The sequence below is a fragment of the Anguilla rostrata genome, chromosome 4, assembly GCF_018555375.3.
Source record: "Anguilla rostrata isolate EN2019 chromosome 4, ASM1855537v3, whole genome shotgun sequence".
Classification (NCBI taxonomy): domain Eukaryota; kingdom Metazoa; phylum Chordata; class Actinopteri; order Anguilliformes; family Anguillidae; genus Anguilla; species Anguilla rostrata.
In genome coordinates, this window is record NC_057936.1 from 38,119,441 (window position 1) to 38,146,201 (window position 26,761).

The 26,761-nt window shown below is 39.2% G+C and overlaps 1 protein-coding gene and 1 pseudogene across 7 annotated transcripts in view; both read left to right on the plus strand.

Annotated features, from left to right (window-relative positions):
- The window catches only part of LOC135253356 (uncharacterized), a 73,256-nt gene that overhangs the window by 10,236 nt on the left and 36,259 nt on the right, over positions 1 to 26,761 (plus strand). For 3 of the 7 annotated variants that reach the window (XM_064332532.1, XM_064332534.1, XM_064332530.1), the window contains exons 2-4: positions 4,938 to 5,010; positions 7,036 to 7,189; positions 7,521 to 7,681. The exons of 1 other annotated variant lie outside the window; for it this stretch is intronic. In XM_064332532.1, coding sequence (XP_064188602.1) covers positions 4,953 to 5,010; positions 7,036 to 7,189; positions 7,521 to 7,681 — 373 coding nt within the window. In that variant the 5' untranslated portion in view covers positions 4,938 to 4,952. Of the gene's footprint in view, positions 1 to 334; positions 464 to 4,937; positions 5,011 to 7,035; positions 7,190 to 7,520; positions 7,682 to 26,761 lie in introns of those variants that run through there. 3 more of the 7 variants (XM_064332533.1, XM_064332536.1, XM_064332535.1) reach the window with 3 other exon arrangements.
- LOC135253946 (uncharacterized) lies at positions 7,714 to 14,783 on the plus strand (annotated as a pseudogene).

The window sequence follows — 26,761 nt, forward strand, 5'->3', positions numbered from 1 at the left end:
GTGGGATTACTTTGTATTTTCTAAATAATTTATCCAGGTTTATTTTCTTTTATTTCCCTTCCTTATGTCTAGTACTTCTTTTCTGTTCTTCTTACTGGCTAGTGCTAACTGATTTCTTGTTTTATATTAGTTTCACCTATTGTTAAATATCCAGTTTGTTCTCCTCTGCATTCAAACCAGTGTTTCAGCCTATTTTGTATCTTGTTCAATCTGCACAGGTGACTTTCTGTCTCTGTCAGTCTTTAAACCTTTTTTGGTATCCTGTCCTGGTTTGTCTGTTTTTGAGTCAGATCTTTGGTTCAAAAACTAATAGTAATGCTTCCCGACTTATCTCCCTTGCGGACTTCAAAACTACGCAGAAATAGATAGAGAAAAATGATGCCAAATTTCCCCTAATAAACACAACACCCTAACAACAATTAAAATTGAACAGGTAACTTCGTAGCTCACTGACCCTGAAATGGTAAGAGGAATCTGATGCAATATACAAATGTGATTAGCATTCTAAATGCAAATACTGACCTAATCTTTGAATAATAATACAGGTTATGCAACCTTTCTTAATCCTCCAGATGATCATGTGCCTGTGTTCCTGCATTATTTTTAAAGACTGAAAGATTGTATTCAAAGTATGACTTATAAAAACTTTGAAAAGCACCTTAAAACGAAAGGGGTCCAGATGGATATGAATTAGGGGTTTATCCAAAGCCGAATACCCTATTTGGAAATGCACAGGTAATTTCTTGTATAATTATAATAATAATGATAATGATAACAATGATAGCATAGATTTTAGGTTAATTCTACCTTGTTTGGAGCTAAACATAATTGAGGCTACAAATAAAAATACGAAGCTGCAGCAGTCATTTACAGTGAAGTGAAATGAAAATACACCCTCTTTCATTTTTTTGACTTCACATATTAGGACATAGAGCATTCTCATTTAGTCCTCACCAAGTCCTAATAGTAGATAAATCTAATCTCATTTAACATTTAATTTAAAAATTAAAATTAAAACATTTAAATCTAATCTCAAGTGTCCATCCCCTACAGAAAGTGGAAAGATATGTTTTCTACAGTATTGGATACTGTACATTTTGGTTGTGTTAAACATATATCCAGTCAGCTCGATGTTTAGAAGCCGTCTTTAATGCATGCTAATAAAACAATGCTGCAGTGCATAACCTAACGTCTGTTTTCCCGTGCCTCTTCATCGATCACTTCCTGTTTTACGGCCGCTGCTTCTTCGTGTTTGGAACCTGAGTGCCACCTAGTGGCTAGCTCTCTTAACAGGTTGCAATCCCACAGTTTCAGATTGTAGCAGCTGCCTGAAAAGTATATTAAGAGTTTGCCATTGGGCAAAAAATGAACTCGTGTAATGTTTCAGTTCACATGTATATTGGAGCTTGATATTTGTTTGGAAACATAAAGTATTTTCAAAGCAAAGTCAACCTTTGTTAGTCATAAAATGCATGTGTATACATGCTTCCAAAGAACAATATCTTCTGCAATCTTACCTACCGAAGGACCATCAGTAGACGGATCAAAGCCAAATCTCAATGCCAATGTTCAGTCACTCAACGGCAATAGCTGCATGTTTCTACAGCTCTATTACGTAAGTTTGTTGCTAACATTTTGTTTTTTCAGGGCCGTCTGGGTACTGTAGAGGTATATGCACTCACCTACCACTGCAGAGACCCGGGTTCACAATTGTTCAGCAGGGAGGGGATCTGGGGGAGATAGCGTGAACCTCCGCGCGCGTTACACTCTCCCAGTGAAACTGCTCACTGTCATGTGAAAAGAAGCGGCTGGTGACTCCACATGTATCGGAGGAGGCATGTGGTAGTCTACACCCTCCCCAGACCAACAGAGGATAGCGCATCGACCAGGAATGTGATAAACATGGAGAATTTGTATAACGACTAAATTGGGGAGAAAATGGGAAAAAAAAGAAGAAAAGAAAAACATTCTGTTTTTTCTCCCTTTTCATATTTCTCAATTTCAGGCTGCAAAAAATATCCCAAGTAAAAATACATTAACCAACAGCGCTATAAACAGAGGAAATTGTGGAAATGGCAAAACATGGGGAATGTCATGGAATCTGTGGCACCTGCGACTTCTGTGACAAACACCCAGCTTTACGAGTATATCCCAGTCACATCATGAAATCCCCATCTCTATTATTTGAAATTATTTTTCTCATCATATTGCTACATATTACTGTGGGGTTATTTTGCCTGTTTTGTAATATTGGGGGTTGTAACCCCCTTTCACCCTGTATATTCAGTCCTGGGGTTGCAGTGTTTTTTACTGTAAAGCTGGTGCAAACAGATGGTTGTTCTGGCTAAGAGCACCTGTTAAAATGCTGAAACTTAATGTACAGTTTGTACAGTTATCAACAGAGGGCTACATGTGTTCCCTGTGATTTTCACAGCAGACTACTGTAGTTTAATGCTCAGATTTTGTCATGGCAAAATGTGACAAGGTATTGAATAATCCACATAGATTATGTCCTGTTCGCATGTCCAGGAATCTGCACCTTCCATACACCTTCCATAGAGAGGTCAGCAGGAGTGTGGGCTAGCTTACTAGGAGCATTTCAAAGTTGTGAAATAATGTGAGGTGGGAATAATATCTAAGAATTTTAAAGACAACAATGGGCGGGGTCCTCAAATTTGCATCTATATCCTCAGATTTTCAGTTACATTTCATATATTTAAGGTTAAAGGTACAATGTTCAAAACCGTGATAATTTTAATATAGGCCTATGCTAAGGAATAGGCCTATCTGATGATTACTCAGCTTGTCAATTATTGACATATACTCAAGACATTCCTGGCTTGCCATCAAGCATGTCTATCTTTCCCGCTAGCTTCCAATATAAGATTCCTGTCCAGGTACTGAAGGAGTCGGAAGATGAACACACACATGATTTCTTTCGATGCTTCTTGGTCCCCCGAATAAACACAATGTTCTCTCTCGTCCTCGATAACATTCATTGTCGAAAACAGCTTCCGTATTGTTTGTGCCTGGGTAGAAAAGTCAGCTTTGAGTCATTGAGTGCCTATTTTTAACAAGGGTCGGGCGGCAGTCCTTGTCTGGAGTTTTAACGCAGGGTTCCTTTTCTTTGCCTGTAATAATCCAGCTCCCCTTAAAGTTGCTCTGGCCCTTTATTTTAGTTTTACTCCAGTTACAGCAACATCTCAACGGAAATTACTTTTAAGATAGCTAACAGACTCTGTGTGCACTAGTAGCTATCCTTCTCCTCAAAGGGTAATGCACACATGAAAGGATGTTGGCTATAGAACTGCAGTGCTATAGTCTACCTGATACCGGAGTCCAAAGTAACGTTGGCTTTACTTCTATGATACTTGGGCATATGCACATACATTTCTGTACATAGTCTAACAATGGTTATATATATATTATTTTCAGGGTTATGGGGGGAATTGGGGGGGGTCTGACCCCCCTAATTAAGACTTGGACCCCCCCCAAAAGAGGTAAAAACAACAGGTCAGTGGCGTCACTAGGGTTGGGGTCTAATGACGCCTCTGATGGGAAATATATTGTAATATTTACGATTACAGGTAAGGAGGATATATAAATAAATATATATGTTTCGACCCCCCCCAACCTGTTGTTTTTACCTCTTTTGGGGGCGGGTCCAAGTCTTAATTAGGGGGGTCAGAGTCAGACCCCCCCCAATTCCCCCCTTAATTCGAACACTGTATTTTTGTTTCACCTTGCAGCTAATTTAAATAAAGCTGAACCATTGGCACCATCCTAGCAGTAATAGCGTCCTGTTATGGTTTTCAGATTTTCTTTCAAAATATACCAATTACTTGGAGTATTGGTATTGGAGTAAAGTATTAGCATATTTACATATGTATGTATGGGAAACGAAGGTCTTATCTTATATTTTGCTTTTCAATCTGGCTAATTCAAAGCTAGCCAGTGACAGGTTGAGTCAGTTAACCACAAAAACATGAACTGGAGTTTTGTATGATTGTATGATTCAATTGTAAACAATTTAAATGTTTGTTTCATCTATGTTGCTTTTTGTTGTAAGATTATGTATTGATTATTATTATTGGTTGTGACCCTGATTACTTATCAGCACTGTTTGTTGCTTATAAGTAGGCTACATATTAATGTATGGCTAAGAGTGTCCTATAAATGCTTAAGCAGAGACATGGTGAAAATCTGACCAGTTTGTTGGCTTTTATTTGATTATTGTTTATATTTTATTATACTTTTATTATACTTAATGTTTTGTGTCAGGTTGGGACACAATTCTCTGATAACTTTATCTGATAAAAGTAGTTAATTTATAATTGTAAATGCCCATACTTTAGAAATGTACATTTATTGTACTTAAATACATAAAGTTGATGTTCAAAAGCTTGAAGCATGAAACTCCAATAGTTTGGTAATGGAATTATGTTCGTTGCGATTCGGTGAGTTAAGATATAAAATATCGATAGCCTAATGTAAAACATCTAATGGGTTTTTTCCACAGGCACGCAGAGGCTTCATTGTGTAGCAACAGGTGCAGATTACTCATGTGTGTTCAGATTCAGGTTTAAATTAAGGTCATAATACTCTTTTTGGGGTTAATCCTGTAGGAGTGAACGAGTTCTACACATCCTTCGTTAATTATACTTCACTCTTAAACCACAGGAAGCATGGAATCCGAACATTTAACAGTCTGCTTACCATATCACCATGAATCTGTCTCCTAATTTTATGAATTACTCTTATACGTATTTTCTTCATATTTTCACTTCATATTTTTTAATGCACAATTTGTGTTTTCTTATTTATTTTTGCCATTTCTGTTGATATTGAATGCTACAGCCATGCATAAATTAGTTTTTAAATGTGTTCCATCCTGTGACTTGTGTAAGATATAATTTTCACACTTTAATTTTGTGAAGGAGTGAAAGCTGAAAATGGCAGACTCAGGTGAAGAGGTTGCTGTTGTGGGCATTGGTTGCAGTTTCCCTGGAGGTGAGGTATTTGCCTTTCAGAAAGTTGTCAATATAGGCTACATTTTTTGGGGAAAGAAATTGCAGTGATTTATTTCACTGTATGCTGGCATCATATCGTGCAGTTAGTTAATATCCTTCAGGCAATTCAAACTTACGTCAAAAAGGGGGAAATGAAAGTCAGGTTTTAAATATATTTGAAATTCTTAAAACAAATGACAGCACAGTCACCAAGTTCAGCTATTGATTTGATTTCTCTGTGCTTTTTCATATTGTATTAAGAAATGTTTGTGTGTAGTAGTGCCAGCCAGTGTACCAATGTAGGCTACTTTGCCTGTTTACAAGAAGATTTAGGCATAGCTTTACACATCTGTGTAATCCATCTAACTAAAGGCAAGGTGGGCAGGCAAGGTGGGCAAGGTGGGCAAGGTGCCATTTTTGCAACTTTTCAGTCTTGCAGTAAGGTTGTGGTGACTAAAAACTGTGTAGCACGTTTTTCTAGACTACAACCCAACCTTTATTATTATTTTTATTATTGTTGTTATTTACCTCCCCAGCATTTAATGGCATAGTAAATTACAAATGCAATGGCCTTATGTAGCTTTTACAATTAACCTTGAGGTAATGTGAAAATTAAACTGATGTATTATGTTGAGGATTATGAAAATTAATTTAAATTTTTTTTTTTTCTTTAATAAATAAAAAGTTATTTGATTTCTTAAAACAGAGTACAATGTAAATCAAATGCAACAGTCTATGGTAGCCTTGTCACAATTATTTAGGCAACATAAAATGTTGGATAATTTTCAAAATTATAACAGTGATTGGCATATTTTGAATAACATTGAATATATTCAATATTGCCATTTTCTCAATATTTTTGATGATCAGGGTAAATATGAGCGCTATTATCTGGCAGCATAACTTCAGGGCTACACAGTAAAATGATAGAGATAATGATGATGATAATGATAAATTGTTCCAATCTCCAGTCTTAACTTACAGCTCAGATCCAACATCTGTTCAGCCAGTAAAAACAAATAGCCATTTAAAAAATGATTATACTCAACTCCATTATGGAGTATGCACAGTAGATGTTCAGTTCATTGATCTGTAGAGTCCCAATAGCCATAGATCTAATTTTCCAAATGGTCAGTAGTATACGAATTTGCCATTTCATACCTGTAGGAAAAGGTATGCTAATGATTGATTTCTTGACTGGTTGGAACTAAGGACAGTATAATGTACTGGAAAGGAAGTGTGTATCTGTCTTCACAGCTTGTTTAGAAAGTACTCAGTTAAAATAAACGAAAACATTAAAGCACTTATTTTAAAGCAATTTTAAAATGAATGTACTGCATTTATGTAATGCATCCATACCACCATTTTAGAGCTATATAGTGAGTAAATCTATAAAAGTTGTTTTTCAAGTTTAAAAAAAAACTGATTTTAGTAAATTCGAGCAGACTGACAGAATTATGAGTACACTTTTAACCAAGCCTTTTTTTTTCCTGCATTTCAAGAATATTTTTGTGTACATTTCTATAAATGAGGGACCAGATTGTAAATACAAGACTGTAATCACTTATGCATTGGTCTGCTACATTTTTGGATTTGAATTCAGATTTTATTTTCTTTATTTCATCCTCTGTGGATGAACATGTATATGCAATAAAACTGTGAATACAAATTGGCAGGAAAATAGACAGAAACAAATGCGTCCAGTGTAAATAGCAATAGTACAGTAGATGCAATTTTCAGGTTATGAATATAGAAAGTGTCCCAGTCTACCATAATAAGAACTGTGCATGTCTTCCATGGCAGAATCAAGCTTATTATGTCTCTTTGTACAGAACTCCAAGATGTCATATCAAATTGCACATTGAACTGGACATATGTCTTTGAACATTAACATAATATTTACAAAGATGCCATAAAATAAAGGCATAAAGAAGTAATTCCCTAAATATGTGCACTTTTTAATTGCCTAGAGAACTAATGGATGGTGATCTAATAGTGACAGTAAATATACTCCTACATCTGCCAGGTGAAGGACTTACTAATTTCTGGAAGATTCTGCTGGAAGGAAAGAACTGCACAGTGCAAATTCCAGATGACCGATTTGACCCAGCGTTCTGGTATGATTCTGATGACAGCAAAGCTGGGAAAACACAAACTGCCAAAGCAGCACTGATTGATGGGTAAGCTACAAGTTCCCTACAGTTACCCTAGTATATTATGAACTGCATATTGATGAAATGCATGCAGTTGAGATTTATTCCTTATTATAAGCAAAAATATAATTTTACATTAGTGTCATATCCAACATATTTAAATTGTTCATACAATTGTGCTCTTAGATATTTTCTGATAGAAACAATTGTTTCATTTTTCTTTGTAAATCAATTGTTAGTTTTATTTCCTTACAATTTAACATAGTGAATTGAGCAGCAAGTCAACACAAATCTCAATGTATCTCAAAGAAACACAATGCAGTAGTGAAATAAAAGTGCTGGACAATTTAATACCCAGGTTGAATGAGTTTGACCACAAGTTCTTTGGAATCACTGAGACAGAGGCAGACCTCATGGATCCCCAGCAGAAGCTCTTGCTGGAGTGCACCTACAGAGCACTGGAGACTGCTGGGATACCCATGGAGAAGGCCAGTGGAACCAGAACTGGGGTTTTCATTGGTACAAACTATTAATTTTTTAGTGAGATAAAAATGCCTTCTTTCAGGGTAGGACAAGGTAAGGCTGCCTGTTATTTACACACAGCTATAGCAGTTTTAGTTCTTTCTGTTGAACCTTTTTCTTAGTTTTTAGAATTATTTTTAATTGATCTCTTTGGTACTTCACTTCAAAACATATGGACACATGGGATCTATAATGCTCACAGTGATTCAAGAGCATGGTTTAATGTCTTGCTTGGTTGGCCGTCTGTTAATTGCATTAAAACAAAGTATCAAATCCAATTTTTCAGAAGGTAGTTTTTTGGGCAAACAAAACAACACTAAACTCAAACCTTTCTGTACATTTTTGACATGTTGTGACAGCAGTTATAGACTGACCCAGAAGGAAAATCTGTATTCTGTCTGTTTGTGATGTCATGTTGATGGTTGAGCTACCCTTCTTGTTTTTCCAGGAGACTGTGAGATAGCTGTCTGTGGTGGGGTCAGCTGCATCCTTGAGCCACGGATCTTTGTCACTCTCAGCAAAGCCAAGATGCTCTCACCCGACGGCTGCAGCAAACCTTTCTCCAGCAGAGCAGATGGCTATGGGAGAGGGGAAGGCTGTGGGGTCATCCTGCTCAAGCCACTGAAAAAAGTGAGGCAGTAATACTGTGTTTATAAGAACATAAGAACACATAATACTGCCCTTCTACATTCACCACTTACCTACAAACTAGAGCGCATCCAGCACTACATCAAGCCTTTTACATCAAGAATATGAACGCCTCTAGGAACTCAATTACATGACTAGGCCAGCTGTTCCACATATTCTCACCACTTTTTGTTTTTTGGGGAGACTGAGTTTTTGTAGGGCAGCTGACTTTCAGCTCATATATGAGTCTTCCAGTGCAGCCACTTTCTGTACTGTGAGCACATTTCTATCTGTTACCCTCGCTGATTCCCCTTAGGAATAAAGTGAAATATACATAGAGAGGGTAGTCTGGCCACTATCCTTTTAAAAAAGAACTACTTCCTTGTCTGGTGGCTACTATTCAATCACGATGGGATAGTGGGAAAAAAAATTACCATAAAATTGACACAGGTTTTTCCTTATCCAGATTCCTGATGCTGCTTTAAATGGTGACTAGTTGTTAAACTGCTGTATCACACAGTCCTCTATTGTAATATACAGTATTCTAAAAACAAATGGAAGTATTCAAATATTTCCGATACAGATGTAGCTCATTTGTGTTGACCCTACTACTACTCTCTCCCTTTAATACATGTGTATATATATACCTTTATATCTTTATAGCTATCTTTTATGCAGGATCATGAACTTTTCTTGCGATCTGTTTTTTTTCTCTCTCTTGTAAAAAACAACAAAACACTTTTCTGATCTGTTATTCACTTAGATTCAGTTTTGTGGGCGACATGGGGGCGACATCACCAGGACGTCCATGGCCCAGCAGGAGGAGCTGCTCCACAGAATTTACTCTGCAGGGTTTGATCCATCACATGTCCAGTACATAGAGGCTCATGGGACTGGAACCCCAGCAGGAGATCCAACAGAAGCAGGCATTGCCAAAGCCAGACCTCCAGGAGAAGCACTCTGCATTGGCTCAGTGAAAGGTAACATCGGGCACACTGAATCAGCAGCTGGAGTGGCAGGACTCATCAAGGTGCTTCTGATGATGCACTATGAAACCATTGTTCCCTCTCTATTCCACTCTGAGGACAGTGCCAGCATCGATGCCAAAGTCTTGAACCTGAAAATTCCCACTAGAGTAGAGAAGTGGGAAAAGACTGGCCCAGCAGAAAGGGCTGCAGGTATCAATAACATTGGGTTTGGAGAGACCAATGCACATGCCATAGTCAGAGAGTACAGGCAGGTGGACTATTCTATACCCACCAATCAGGATTCAACAAAACTCTTTGTGTTGTCTGCAGCTTCTGAAAAGTCATTTGAAATGATAATTGCAGACACATGTCAAGAGCTGGCTGCAGTAGATTTAAAATCTCTGGCATATACATCGGCATGTCGGAGAAGCCACATGAAGCACAGGTATAGAAGAGTGTTTCTGACATCCTCTCGCAGTAACCTACAGGAAAAACTCAGATCGGCACTGAACGAAAGCATTTTACCATTAAAATCAGGTTTAAAGTTAGTTTTTGTGTTTTGTGGAAATGGAGTGACCTACAGAGGCATGTGCAAGGGACTGTTGAAAGAGAATCCCATATTCAGAGACAAAATGAAAGAGGTTGAGAACCTGTTCCATAATTACAAAAGCACTAACATTTTGGAGAAACTGGAAAATGACTATGACAATGATGATTATTCAAAACCAGATGTTGTCTACCCCATTCTCTTTGCTATCCAGGTTGGAATTTTCAGCCTTCTAAAGCACTGGGGTATCAGACCTGATGCTGTTCTTGGGCACTCTGTAGGAGAGGTTGCTGCTGCCCATTGCTCTGGTCTTCTGTCTCTTGAGGATGCAGTAAAGGTGATCTATTTCCGCAGTATGTTGCAGAGCAAAGTCACAGGAGGGAAGATGCTTGTTGTCAGTAAGATAGCCGTATCAGAAATCCTGAGGCTCCTGCCTGCTTACTCAGGGAAAGTCTGCTTAGCTGCCTTCAACAGCCCTCAGTTCTGAACACTATCAGGTGAAGCAGATGCAGTCGAAAGTCTTCACCATAAGCTGAAGACCTCTTTCAACGACAAGAATCTGTTCCTCCACATTTTAGATGTCCCTGCTGCTTACCACAGTCATTTGATGGATACCATCCTGGACCAAATACAGGGCAGTGTAGGATCTTTGCAAGAGAATGAAATGGAGGCAGAGTTGTTTTCCACTATGACTGGAGAGAAGTGTTCTCAAGGGGATTTTAGCTCAGGGAAATATTGGACCAGAAATGTTTGTGAGCCTGTTGCATTTGAACAAGCTTTGAGATCAGTAGCCAAAGACAAGAAGAACGTAGTCTTTGTAGAGATAGGTCCAAGAAAGGCCCTGCAGAGGAACCTCATGGAGACATTAGGGAATGACATCACTGTGCCCCCCACTGCGCAACCAGATAAAGACCATGAGACACTGCTAACCTCGGTGTCAAAACTCTTTGAGCTGGGGGTGAATGTAAACTGGGAACATCTCTATAAAGGACATGAGGAACCACCAACATCATTCCCAAGGTATCAATTTGATTGTGTAAAGAAGGAGGTGTACTTTGAAACAGTGAGGCAGGGCAATGAAACAATGTCTCATAACTGTCACCCTATTGTAAGACCCACAAAACACAACAGCACAGAGTTCACCTGTAATCTTTCCTCAGGTGCAACAAAGTACCTAAGTGAACACAAACACAATGGCATTGCCCTTGCCCCCAGTGCTCTGTATGTTGAACTGGCTCTAGCTTCTGTCATAGCCAGTATGAAGTCAAATGTGTCTCTTAGCTCACTGCAGCTCAGTATCAGTTTCCAAAGTCCATTTGTACTCAGTGAGACCTCCCCCAAAATGAAAGTACAGGTTGAGCCATCAGAGGAAACAGCAGAATTTAAAATACATTCTCAGTCAGCTACCTATGCCTCAGGTGCCATTGAATGGAAAAATGGATCAATGGCTCCTGAGCAAAAGAATATCGCTCTGGATTTTGTGTTCAAAAGATGCCAATCAGTCATAAGGGCGGAGCAGGTCTACACAGCCCTCTCTCAGGCAGGATTTCAGTATGGTTCAGTCTTCCGAGAGCTGGGAGATGTGTACTATGGGGAGGAGTTCAAGGAGGCTATTTCGAACTTCAGGGTTCCAGATGAAATGATGAGGCAGCTGCAGGACTACTATGTTCACCCTATAGTGCTGGATCAATTTATGCAGATGATAGGTGTTGTAGCCGGGAATAGATTTTCATCAAGGCCTGGATTCCCATCCGCCATGGGCTGTGTCACTGTGGCTGGTCCCCTGCAGAATGAAATGGTCATATATCTGAGAACAGTCAGAGAGACATCTGATGGGTTTGAGGTATGGGGCTGTTTCACAGACAAAGAGGGTCATGTTTTAGTTGAACTGAGACACGTGAGGATGTTCTTCCACAATGTTCTTCTTTCACAATGAGCAGCATGCCACCACTGAGGATGTCAGCCCCTGTCACAAACCAAAAGCCTTAGTTTTTGCTGATCAGTTAGGGGTGGCTGATTTTTTACAGCAGTATTTACACTCAAGTTCTACTTTCATCCAGTTCGAGGAACTTGGAAAACTATCCAACTTCAAAGTTACAGAATTGTTTACTGAATTCATGGTTCCAGATGGTGTCAAGAAGTTTGAAGATGTTTTGTTCATTTCTGGCCTTCAAAATCTCAGTGACTTGAAAACAGAAATGATCCTTGATCACCTGGTCGACTGCTGTGAGCTTTTCCGTGAAATTGTTCTTGCACTGAACGCTGCCAAATACACCAACACTATCAGAATTATAACCTACAGATCAGCAGAGGGGACAGTAGACCGTATCAGTCCAGGTTTTGTCATTTCTGGCATGACTCGAGCCTGTGCAGCTGAATTTTTAGGTTTGTCATTCCAGATAATTGATCTTGCCTCTATGACAAGTGAAGACCTCAGTTCGTTAGCTCACACTTTATGTTCCTACCCAGCCAGCAAATATTCAGAGCTGACGATAAGCAATGGTCAGATTTATTCAAGTACAATCGTTCGCACTCCCATTAAAACCATTGAGAGTCCTGAAAGGGTAGTTTACTCTTCAGGGTCTGAGAATCTCATCCTGCAGACTGCTGACCCTTACAGAATGACAAAGCTGTCTGCAGTTCCTTGTAGTGAACCTGGAGACCAAATACAGGACCAAACTGTTGAGGTTCAACTGAGTAAAATCTGTGTTCATTCATCAGATTACTTCCCGGTCAGTGTCTCTGATCTGAACTTTGGTCAGACCATGTACTGGAACAAACACGTATCACAGAACCACAAACTCCTGACTCTGGACTTCAGTGGAACTATTACAGCTGTGGGGAAGGATGTGGGGAAACTGAAATTAGGAGACAACATTGTTTCATGTTACCCCATTACTGCATCATCAAAGGTTGTGATTTCAGAAGCTGCATGCTATAGAACAATTTCTCAAGGTAGTACCATGCATTTCCTTCTTTGTCCTTGCATGGGAAATATTGCATTGTGTCCTTCCGAAAGTAATAGAAAATAAAAAGTTGGCCATTATTTCTCTTGAACCGGATTCATATCTGGTGCAGGTGCTGATGCTTACCGCAAATCAGTCAGGGTGGAATGTCATTGTAGGGACCCAACTTAGCGGACTGCTACAAAATGTGAACAAGTGCGATGCATTTGTCCTTTTGCCTCCATTTGATGCATCTTTGGTTGATAAAGCTTGCAGTGTTTCTACTGCCAGAAACATTGTTTTAGTGTATGATAACCAGATGTCACCTATTCTTTTGCGAAACATGTTAAGAACAGATAGTGAAAATGTTTGTGTTCAAATTGTTCAGGTGGCTCATCTGTTCCAGAAAGCATACCTAAAGAAGCAAAAAAGATTGATCTACAGCTGGCTGAAATCAATGCGATTGATTGAAGTTCCGGTACTGAAAAACATTGTCTTTCAAAGAAAGACTTCCGGAAGCATTGATTGCCTGCCTGTTCAGGTATCAAAATCCTACTTTTGCTCAGACACCACATCCGTAGTTGTGCTTGATGGAAAAACCAAGGATGAGGTATCTCACCTTCCAATACAAGAGAAGCCAAAACAACTTTTCCTGCAGAAGTCTGTGTACATAGTGACGGGGGGTCTTTCTGGGCTGGGGTTTGAAACAGTGAAGTTCATTGCTCAAAGAGGAGGTGGATGCATTGCCATTCTAAGCAGAAGGTCTTCATCTCATTTGCAGAATGAGATATTCACCCTGCAGAATCGGTACGGAGTGTCCATCATCAGCATACAGTGTGACATCTCCCTTTCAGAACAGGTTGTGAAGGCAGTCGTTGAGATTGAACAGAGGTTTCCTTCCTGTCCAATTAGAGGGATATTTCACAGTGCAGTTGTCCTGCATGATGGTCTACTTGAAACTCTCAACAAGTCACACTATGAAAAGGTGTTCAGGCCAAAGATTAATGGTGCTTTAAATCTCCATCATGCAACAATGCACTGCAAACTGGACTATTTTGTGTGCTACTCTTCCATCTCCTCTTTCATTGGCAATTCCACCCAAACAAACTATGCCGCTGCCAATTACTTCCTGGACATGTTTTGCCATTATCGGAGGAGGCTTGGACTGGCTGCACAGTCTATTAACTGGGGGGCTTTGAACCTGGGCCTCCTATTGAACAAGGATTCTTTGCAGAGATTTTTGGAGACAAAGGGAATGATAGTGATGAATGCGGCAGAATTTCATGATGGTCTGGAGCAATGTTTGTTGAAAAACAATGCTCAACAGGTTGTGTGCAAGTTCAGCTTCAAAAACCTTAGAAATCACGTGCTGTCTCAAAACACCTCCCTGAATATACGTCTGTCAGCTTTGGTAAATGAAGAACTGAGAAACATATGCACAGAACCCAGAGCCCAGCTGTCACCTACACCCTCTTCGGCAGGGGACTGTGTCAGGACCACGATCCGTGAGACTTGCAATGTAGACTTTGAAGAGCTGAGTGATGATACAGCACTGGCTGCTCTGGGTGTCGACTCAATGGTGGCCATGACTCTGCAGAACCTCATCTTTCAAGAGACAGGAGTCAATATTCCCCTTGTTAAATTTCTGGACCCAAACAGCACTCTGTTTACTTTAGTATCAATCGTGGAGGAAAGAGAACAGTGCCGATTTCAAAAGGATGTATAAAATTACCAATGAGTTTGACTGAAAAAAAGAAAGATGAGTTCACACAATTTTAGACATTTCCTCTTCAAACTACAGCAGTTGTTGGGATTGTTTTTATAAAGAAAAATAATCTTTGTTTAAAAACAGAACAGACATATTCAAGAATCTGAAAAGATGTTGTATAATAATAAATAAAACTTTAAAATAAAGGAAGGAATACTGACTCATCAAAACAATTGTAAATGAAAACAAAGTAAAAAAAAAAACCCATGGTAATATAAATAAAAATACAAATAATTATAATGACTGTTTTATTCATGTAGCTCTCTCTCTCTCTCTCTCTCTCTATATATATATATATATATATATATATATGTATACACACACACACACTCACACATACTCACCGGCCACTTTATTTGTTACACCTGCTTGTTTTAACGCAAAGAGCCTGCTCCTCCAAAGAACAAATTGTGTGGCCACATCTCAGTGTATAAAGCATGCGGACATCGTGAAGATGTTTAGTTTTTTGTTTGACCAAACATTAGAATGGCTGAGATCTGTGACCTAAGGGACTTTAACCATGGTATGATTATTGGTACCAGAAACAGTTGCTCCAGCATCTCAGAAACAGCAGCCCTCCCAGAATTTTTATGCACTACAGTCTCTAGCATTTGCAGAGAATGGTGCAATAAACAAAAAAATCCAAAGAGCGGCTTTTCTATGGCTTAGAACACCTTGTTAATGAGAGAGGTCAGGGGACAATGGGCAGACTTGTTCAAGCAAACAGAAATGCAATAAATAACAGCTTATTTTACAATAGTGGTGTGCATAAAGGCATATTGGAATGCACTACATGTCATACCTTGAAGCAGATGGGCTACAGCAGCAGAAGACCACGCCGAGTTCCACTTCTCTCAGCTAAGAACTGGAAGATGAGGCTATAGTGAGGAGGAACTGAGTGATGTTATGAAGTCAGCATGGGCCAAAATCCCTAAGAAATATTTACAGCACCTTGTTGAAACTATGCTGCAAAGAATCACAGCAGTTTTTATACTGGCCATAAGGAGTAAACGTTGTGCTTTGTGACATGGCGCACTATCCTGCTGGAAGTATCCTTTTGAAAAAGGGTAGAATGTGGCCACATTTTGGTTTCACCATGTAGACATTACAGCACTTTTTATAAATAGTCCCCCTATTTTAGGGCATCATAACTTATGGGACGAATGGCATAAGAGGGGTTTCTGAATAGTCAAGTGTGTCCACTTCTTCCTTCATGCAGGTATAAGACAGCTTTAAGTATCTAGCCTTGATTCTAGGCTTTTGATTGCCTTCGGACTCTGTTATTGGTGTTTGCAACATGAGAAGTCATGAAAATGAAAGTCAAGGAATCCATTATGAGGCTGAGAAACATTTACAGCAGGCTTGAGTACAAAAACAATATGTGTACTATGTGTAATTAAGGTTAATTAAACAATTACTTCAATATTCTACGTGAAATGAAATTCATACAACCTCTGCTGGGAACTGAAACAAGACATATTTCTTTAAATTTTAATGCACAATTAGTTTTTATTTTCTTTTAACATATTGAATTTAACATATAGAACAAAGTAACTAAAAAATGTGCATGTGTAGAAGTTTTATGAAAATTAACAAAACATGTACATTTGACCAGGAGTGCACAAGCTTTTGCAAACCACTGTATACAGTTAAAAGCCATGTTACTTAGTTGTGCTACTATTGAGCTTGTACGCAGCTAGCAACTTCAAAAAACTGAACCAAGAAAAAAACAACAACACACAAATGAAACAATTAAGCAGGCAAGTGTGCTTAAAATTTAACTTCACACTATCTGGGGAATTACTTATTAAAAGAAAAATTACATTAATTAAATTAATTTTTTAGCATTTATGATTAATAATAAGACACGTCTTATGGAAGAATAATCTTCCGAGTAAACAAGTAAAAACTCCAATAAAAATGTTCTAAACAAATACCTCAATGTCATCCAGAAAAGTTTTTTAGAAGTCACTGGTCAACACATCATTCCCTGGATATTTATTCCCATTTAGTTTGCAGATACCCTTCTTAATTGCAGTAACAGAAATGTCTGTGTAACATAAATTGGAATTCTCCATCAATATACAATGTACAGTCTTTAAAAGCAGGCGTGTCACTGACGGGACATTTATCACTGGTATAAAAATGACCATAGAATTCCAATGCATACTTTGAAATATCTTTTGGGTTCTCATTTTATGTACCATCTGTCTTAGGTTTGAAAAAGAGTATTTAGTATTCTTTCTTAATTTAAAAAAATATTTATACATGCTTTCTCTGTACTTAAATGTTGAGAATATATCTGTGTTATCTGTTGCTGGTAATAATGCTAACACAGTGATGGATGATAATAACAGATACACTACTCAAGCAGAAAAGCTGCTAGACTTACCAAGATATGCATTGGGGTGATGTGACATAAACTGTAATAATGACCAACATAGTAAAGATCTATGTTTCATGTACAGTAATATTTGTGGAATCTGTCAATGCTTCTAGAAAGCTATTTTGTAAACCAAAAAATAAGGTGCATAATATTAAACCTCACTGGAATGACTATGTGGCTGAGTTACATGCTGCAGCTAGAGACACATTTAAAAGTTAGGCACAGTTAGGAAGAATTAGACAAGGGCCCTTGTTCGAGCTTAAAAAACTAGTGCAAGATTTAAATCTGCTCTTCACTGAATTAAAAAAATAAGGATACAATGAGGGCTAACTCACTTGCCAAGAAGTTGTGAAATAATAGTTCCTATGATGTGAAAGTAGTCAGAGTTGTGGTGACAGCATTATTATGATTTGTTCAACTATGTGTTAAAAGTAATACATATATGGGTGAAAATGTTGACTAGGCTGAGAACATGGTAGTTAGGCCAGAGGAGGTCCTTCATGCTCTGTTGAGGCTTGATGACAACAAGGTATGTGGAATGGACCTTATTACTACAGAACCCCGAAAACATGCTAGCCAAAAACTTATTCCACGTCTTGCTTTTGTTTTACTGGTTTTTCCAGTTCATGGTATCCTACCAGATTATATCCGTGTATATATACTTCTGCCTGTACTTAAAGACACGACTGCTAACTTAAATAGCTCCGAAGATGATCTACCTATTGTCTTAGCCAGCATTTTTTCTAAAATATTGGAGCGGGTCTTGCTGGACAGGCTTGAATTGTACATTCTTACCACTGACAATCACTTTGCTTTTAAAAGAATATAAGAAATGTGTATATTTGCCCTGAAGAAAATAGTACCTAAATATCGAAGACAAAATTCTAGTGTTTAAGTGTTTTATTGATGCTTCTAAAGCATTTGATAAAATATATAATGGGAAATTATCACACAAAATGTGTCATAGATGTGTACCTAAATATATATTAAGAATCTTAATTTTCTGATATGCTCAATAGACCATGCAGGTAAAATAGTTTCGTTATTGGAAATACTGTAATCAACCACCTCATGTATGAGGAATTGTTTTTTTTTTTTGTTTTTTTGCCCTTATAGTGCTGGTCTCCAACAGTTATTGAAGATATGTTCCCAGTATGGTGAAGATTTTGACATCATGTATAATGCCAAAAAGAGCAATATTATGATTGTTAGATATAAAGGGTACAGGAAATTAGTATCTGAAGAAAAACACGTTTTCAATGTACAAAAATGCCAAGTTACTCATACATACAAAGCACCATCTATAAGTCATTCAGACTTGCAAATCTAGGCCTGCGACTAAAAGTACTGATATCAAAAATAAGTTACAAGAAATAATATTGGTTATCTTAGCTCACAAATTTAACATGGCGTATTCCAAAGCAATGCTGCTACCCAATTTTCCCTAAATTATTTTAAAAGCTACCCAACCTTGGCCCCAAGGTTGGATAGCTTTTGTATAAAAATCTGTTCTTCTATCAAGATGTCTTCCCCCACCCTATGGGAACTGCTATCACTGTTTATAGCTGCAACTCAGCCAGCTTAGTAATTCGCCTGCATTTATTTCAATCAGGAAAAATGAATTCACTACAGCATGCATGCTCTCTAGCTGACATTAAGTGTAACCACCTTTGTAACAGAGCTAACAAAGTTGCTATCTACTTTGACAAGGTTATGAACTTCATTAAAAAGTCATTCACTTTACAAGTATATTAGCTAGCTATGATAGACTTATGGCCTGCTAATGTTACATATTCCATGCGCAATTCTGTGTTTACATCCCAATTCTAACTAAATTTCCAGGGGAGTATTAAAGGAAGCAGGATTACTGAGGTAGCTGGATAACTGGAGTAAAACCCATAATAGCTCTTTTTCAGTCCATGTTGCAGATTTGGGAGGGTTTTTAGTTTTACTCAGTGCAGTTATCCAGCAAACTCAGTAATTCTGCTTCATGAAACAGAGCCTAGAATAGCTAAATATTAAACTAGGAAAAACACAAAATGGCAGGGGCTCTACCATAGGATGTTCCCACCCGCTATAGGGTGCACTCAGTGTAAAGACCGTTATAACACTGCCTACTTACTGTTACCAACCATCCATCCATCCATCCATCCATTATCTATACCCGCTTATTCTGAGCAGGGTCGTTGGGGGTGCTGGAGCCTATCCCAGCATGCATTGGGCGAGAGGCAGGAATACACTTGTGGACAGGCCGCCAACCTATCACAGGGCACACACACCATTCACTCATACACTTATACCAATGGGCAATTTAGAGTCTCCAATTCGCCTACCTGCATGTCTTTGAACTGTGGGAGGAAACCGGAGCACTCGGAGGAAACCCACGCGGACACAGGGAGAACATGCAAACTCCACAGAGAAAGACCCCAAGCCGAGATTCAAACCCAAGACCTTCTTGCTGTGAGGCAACGTGAAAATTTCTATATCTCCGAGCACCTTACCTTTTTGCTTTACATTTTGCTTGTAGCACTCGAGGGTGTGTCCTCAACGGAGGTTTGGGTGGGCTTGAGGAAAAAGGAGGTGTGAGTGAGATTTACAAACACAGAATCTACAAGGTCTGCAAAATCCTACATAGTATACCTTGAAATAGTTATATTAAATAGTTATTGCTGCACAGCTCATTACATTGTGGTTTTAACTGGACATTATAGCATATTCAAACTGAATGGCATTGAAAAAAATCAAATTTTATTGTTCTCCAATGATTTAGAAACAATTGCACATTTTCATAATGTCCTGTAATAAAGATATTGAATGAGGACATGAAAATACAAATAGAAAAAAAAAATACAAATGTTAAATCATTAAATGGAGCAGTGGTGCTACCATGTGTGGCCTGCACAGCCAATATATTCCAAGGCATGGAGGCTATTAGCATCTAGAATTCTGCAGGACTGATGCCACTATTCCATGGTTATCTCACACGTATTGCAGAGCCACCAGAATCCTTAACTGTCTTTTTTCCTACCCAACTGTTTTTCCTTTTTCCTACCTGTAACATCATAATTAGGAGGACTGATGTCAGAAAAATCATTTCTGAAAGTCAGCGACAGTCAGGTTCAAATTTCATTTCCAAGCTACAATTCCCATTCACACTAACACATTGTGAACCCAAATTTGGTTATTCGATGAAAATGTGAACTGTGATTGTCCATCTTCAACCTTATTAGGTCCATAATCAATTTCAGGATTATCATAAGTGCTCACTGACCCAGCATCGGTTTCTTTATTTTCATTGTTGACTTTTTCTGAACAGGTACAGATTTCAAAGAAAGTCAGAAAAACAGGAATGAAAGCAATTCCATGCACAGCCCCAAACAAGATGACCAGGAACAGGATTTTGAAGAAGGTTCAATGTTCTTAAGATGGTAGAATGCATTCTTAGTTATGTTTCTAATGTTTAAAGATTTGAATCAAAGAAATCTGTTGTGGGAAGGAAATGCATTTAAGAGCACCAACCATCACCACCAAGATGGAGTATATTATTAACAAAAGAAGAATATGTAGAACTAGCAATGGCCAGATCTTGGTCAAAACAGTAATCATTTGTAGAGGTTTGCACTAAATATACAACACAAGCTGCAAAAGTCCATATACAATGAAAGCACAGCTTCTGGCATACAAACTAGGCCTTTCATACAAACGTGTTGTGAATGATAAAATCCAGCAGGAGATAAATGAGGTGAATACATGTCTTATGCCAAGAAGGGGAGGAAGACTTAGATAAGAGAAGGGAATGAAGGGGAGGAAGACTTCGATAAGAGAAGGGAATGCCTATTTTTTAATTAAAGAAAGGAAGGGGGCTTGGAAATAATGGTGTCTGAAAAATGAGAAACAATGGTATATGGGAAAGAGTCAAGTATAATGATGTAAACCTGTGGGATAGCCCAAGCTTGAGCTCCACAACAGGAGGAGCTAACAAGATAGGATAAAAGGTATCGGCCCCAGGGGAGTTCGGTATGTCTTGTATGTCTTGAATGTCTTGTCTCTGTGTGTGCGTCTTATGTGTTTTCTGTGAAGTGTCTTGTGGAATGCTTTGAGAGTGTTTGTATTGATATGCGCAGATCAGCCCGGGTTCTTGCATGTTATATTTGAATTACCTGCAATAAATCCAGCTGCATCAGACTCTGTGAAGTGTATATTTTGAAGAAATATTCAACAGTGTGAGGAGAACACCCAGCTCTTCTGGCCCAGGCTGGGTCCTGTTTTCCCCACACATTCCCTTGATCTTATCATTATCACAATACAGTTGGTACAATGGTATAATAGCGACCGGGAGTGAGAGACTGGGAACCACCCAAGTCAACAGACGTGCTAATTCAATTACAACAGGACGGCCAATACACTACGGCCTAACTGATAGGTGTTCGAAACTGACTATATCCTTCTTAGTAGGTGTGTTCAACACTCCTGATCAAAGCTTTGAAAACGAATAAGAAGCAGCCTGTGGAAAGGTTCGTGGTTCAGTCTCTGCTGAATCCAAAGTGTCATTCGTGCGCTTTTGCCACTGCCGGTATTGGAAATAAACTTTGTACATTTTCATCACGTTCGAGAGACGTCCTTTTTCCTTACAACTGGTGAGCCACCCAGCGAGGAATTCCTAAAAAACCTGGGACACTAAGGTAAGAAACGCGGTTTCTTCTTTTATGCTGCTGGTTTGTATTTTAGGGAACCCCCTCGTTTAAAAAAACCTAGAAAGGAGTTTTAAGGACTGGGACAGTTTTGTTTGTTTTCACCATCATTTCATACTGGCAGTAGGAGTTTTAATTCCGAAGCAGTGGAATTAAGAGCAACTGGACCGTGCCCGACAGAGTGTGGCACTGTTGTAACTTGTAGATACAAGTAGGCCTAAAGTAACTGGTCTTTAGAATCAATCGTGCCCGAAGCACCGGGACCTTTATGCTAAAATAGTATTCCTAAAGTAACTGGAATCCTCGACCTGTGTCCGAAGTACAGGAACAGGGTAGCTGTTGTTTATCTTAAAGCAACTAGATAACGCAACGATTAGAACATAGACCTAAAGTAACTGGTCTGTAGAATTTATTGGTTCCGAAGTACTGAGACATAGATTCTTAAATTGGGTGTACTCTGAGTAGTAAAAAAAAAACTATTCTAATATCACCCTAATTCACGTGACTAGATTGCGAATTAATTTTTTTTTTCGAGTTGGTAATGCTGGTTTAGCAATATTGTTTGTTTATTGTGTGATTGCTAACTATAAATTAGAGGATGGAAGACCTTGTGGTTAGGTACATTGCTAAACATGGCAAACGCAGTGTGCTTGAAGGGATAGAAAACCAAGACGCGCCTTACGAGTGGGCATCGTCTCAGTTTGAAAACTATTCAAAATTAACTAAAAATAAGAAAGGGAAGATTGCTACAGCATTGCAAGCGATTCTGGCATCTTACAAAATGACTAAAAAGAGATTAGACGTTGTAGAGATAGAAAACCATACTCTTCAACAGCAAGTCACAGAGAATGCAGTTACTCTTAAAAGTTATAAAGCGAATGGCACACTTAACATGGAGATTCAAATAAAGCTGAGACAGGAGGTTGCACAGCTAGAAGACAATAATCAGAATCTTGTGTCGTCACTAGAAAAAAACAGTCAATGACTTGAATCGTGCACAAGCGGCTTATGATTACTTGATTGGTAAATGTACCAAATCCAACTCCCGGAACTCACACTAGCAATTCAGACCGTGTAGGAAAATACAAGAGAGCAGTAGATATCATGCAAGGACACATAGCAGCGGTAGGGGTACCCCTTCCTGAGGGATTAGTGGAATTAGACAATGAGGATGATAAAACCAACAATTTTGGGGGGAAACCTGCATGGGATAATTGGGATAGCTATTCAGATTACACAGTTAAGTTTCCTGTGGCCCCTGTACATTCAACCACTACTATTCAGCCTGGGGAGGGGGGGCATAGGGAACGCACAAGTACAACTACTACACTTAGGCCTCTCTCACCTGGTGACATTGAATCCCTAATCTATTAGAACGTGACTAGCATAAACTGCCTTTCCACAAGCGCTGAAAAGTTCTGATTTGTCGACTAGGCTACTGTCAGTGTTTTATTTCAACCGCCATTTTTAAAAATCTGCAGCCGCAAACCGATTTATTTTCATAATAACTTGAAATCAAAAAACTTGTATGTTATGCGGAGTAGCCTACTTTTGGTTATAGCCTGCCAAAGTCTTGGAATTATAACTTGTGTTCTTCTCATCTTTTCTTGCTTTAGTATTCGTTTTTATAAAATGTTAAGCATTCGTGCTGGGACAGCATATTACGTACCAAAACATTCAAACGGTTTAATTCGGTTGCTGAATATTTTCTTCCTGATTTTCTTTGTTAGCCCGTTGTAATTGACTCAAAATGTTTGATACAGTTATGTGAGGTGTGCGGTAGTTCTGCGTAATTTACATTGGTGATACAGTAAAAGCAAACTGGAAATCACCTTCTGCACTTTTTGTTAGGGTAAAATAACAGGTTAATTCTAGTAATCGCCATAATTTTACTCAGCTAGCAGTAACTTTGAAGGAAAGCAAACAGTGGCTGTACCACTGCTAATTTAAGTTTTCACGCAAGTCCGAGTTTTCGTTCTATTCTTCGTTTCGTTCTATTTCGTTCATATTGCGATTAGCCTATATGCAATTGACGATGAGAAAGTAATCAATTCAACAGAAAATTGTTTACGACCTGTGCATGTTTTCTGCGGTTGTTGCCAGTTATTTGTGCAATGTGAATGCATTCTGTCGCCTCGGATGTCAAGACATGAAAGTGAATGTTCGCATAAAAACATAATGAATGTGTTTGAGAGGGTATATAAAACAGTTACAATCTGACTATTGGCCTGTTATATCCTATTTGTTGCATAACAACGGTCCAAGTCCAACTACCAACGACAGTTTTGCTTGACAACGGTAAAATATGCCCAAACAGTCGCGGAAGAATATTTCAATTTTAGGTGATTAAATCGATAAAAATCAATAAATACAAAAGTAACCATATATAGTCATTGTTGGTAACCTGTTGTATATAAGCGGAATAAACCCCTCCGGGCTGTCCCGGTTATTAGAAAATAATGTAGGATACTTTGGTTGTAGTATGGGGTTACACAAGAAATCATAGGACAGATGGACCGACGACAACGTCGCTTTTTCAAAAGTCAGTGGGCTAATTTGCCTCATCTTCGCGGGACTTTAGACCGCGGTGGAAACGCAGACAACAATGGGCTGAAGGAACCTTTCAGTTCCTTGAAAAGTAGTTCCTGGGACTAAAAGCTCCGGGTACTTTTGGTGGAAACGCGGCTATAGTCCCCATATGAAATAGAACGAAGATTACTCACATGGCCACGGTTCTATGAACTATGCTAGTCCAGCTGTTGATATCCTTATAACCTCAGAAAGTCTGGATGAAGTAATGTGGTGTGTTCTGATATTTATAAGAGTTGGAGAATGCACCACTCCTGTTGCACAAAGTACAAAGTAAATTTAATCTTGATTCATCCTGCCACCATCCCATTAGTATGTGATTAGCATAGTAAATCACCAGCAGCCAAATATCACCAGCAGCTATACCATCCTATACTTTGTTGCTTACAAATGGCTGAATTAATATGTGGGCTTAGTTAGCACTGACCCAAGACAACTAAGTTGGTGGGCCAGTTCGGGGTGGTCTTCCCTTTGAAACAATCACACCCCAACGCCCCAGTGCAATGACTGGTGCATTGGGCTGATGCTGTACAAGCTGCTTTGGAAATGCTTGTAGTTAATTTTCTGCTTTAGACCATGACACCTTTAAACCCTTGTTCCATTACATTCCATTACATTACAGGCATTTAGCAGACGCTCTTATCCAGAGCGACGTACAACAAGTGCAGCAGTTCAAAGTGCAGAGGTGCAGAAAAACACACTCGAGTGAAGTAAAGATCATAGTGCCAGAAGTGACCACATAGATCAGGACTCCAACCCTGTAGGGTAACCTGTTCAGCAAATAAACAAAACAATCCTGCCAAGTACAAAACTAGCAATGAAATCACATTTGCCTAATCAGAATCAAACAAAACAATCCTGCCAAATACAAAACTAACGAGATTGCATTAGCCTAACTAGGTACATTGAGCTAAACTAGAGGCTAGGGAGGGGTGGGGAGAGGTGCAGCCTGAAGAGATGAGTCTTTAGTCTGCGCTTGAAGGTAGTCAGATTCTCTGCTGTTCTGACTGCCACGGGAAGGTCATTCCACCAGCGAGGGGCCAGGACAGACAGCAGACGCGAACGGGAAGTACAGACACGAAGAGGGGGATGTGCCAAGCGTCCAGAGGTGGCAGAACGGAGAGGTCTGATGTGTAGGGTCTGATGATCCTCTGGATGTATCCTGGTGCTGACCCCTTAGCCGCATGGTATGCAAGCACCAAAGTCTTAAATTTGATGTGAGCCATAACAGGCAGCCAGTGGAGGTCAGTGAGCAGGGGGGTGACATGGGAATGTCTGGGGAGGTTGTAGACCAAACGAGCTGCAGCATTCTGGATGAGCTGCAGGGGTCTGATGGCGGACGCTGGGAGACCAGCCAGCAGTGAGTTGCAGTAGTCCAGGCGGGACAGGACCATCGCTTGAACCAGGAGCTGGGTTGCGTAGGTGGTGAGGAAGGGACGGATTCTCTGGATGTTGTACATTAAGAACCTGCACGTTCGACTCACCACCGCGATGTTCTGGGAGAAGGACAGTCTGTTGTCCATCACCACTCCAAGGTTTTTGGCAGTGGGTGATGATGACACCACGGTGTCCCCTAGGGAAATAGAAAAGTCAAGGAGGTTAGAGAATGGAGCAGGAATGAAGATCGTCTCTGTCTTACCTGGGTTCAGCTTAAGATGGTACCAGCCAATGTGAAGTCAGCTGGTCATCAAAAACATCTACAAGTATATCATCCATTGCTCATAAATACTGTGGCCCGTGGTTTTTAAGTCCTGGGGGACCCCTCTGAATGCTAGTTTTCATTCCAACCAGTGCTGGGTGGGGGGCAATCACTAAATACTGGTCAAAGTAGCAGATTGTGGCCGATCTCAAGAATGAGTCTGGGATAGGAAAATCAAGGCAAAAATTGGGTGTAGTGTGAATCCAGCATTTGCTTTTTGCTCATCAGAGAGTGTTTAAAGAGCTAGTTATGGCAGGTGGCCATCTTGCTAAAGTGGACTAGGCCTATTTATCTCCAATTTTAGCCAATTTTGGAAGTGGCAGTCCTTTGGACACTTGCAATGCGGCATTCTTGATGTCATACAATTGAAGCAGATCTTAGCTTTATCAAACACAGCAAGTTGAAGCCAAATTTGTGGTCGCACACCAGTTTCTTGTCATAATTTTAAATGGAAGTGTTTTTAATGGGCTCCATACCTACTGGACTCAAGTGCAACGCTTATTTTAGTTATTAATTTCACAACCGTCTGTACTAACGTTATACACTTGGCCTGTCATCTCATTAGCAAGGTAGGTAACCTGAGCACTTTCGACAACATTATTTTAATTCAGTTTCACTCCACCGACTGCAGAGCCAAGAAAATACACTTCTGATTGGTTCCTATAATTTGGAAATGTGATGCTGGTTTGTTCCATTTAATCGTTATTGTTATCCATAATTTCTAATTTTCCATTCGAGACGCACCTGCGATTTCATTTGGCGCAAATATCAGAAAACGTCTTTGTCCCCAAATCAGTTTTCACAGGGACATTGCGGATTGCTTCGTCAAAAATGATAATTTTGGTTCCATATGTCAA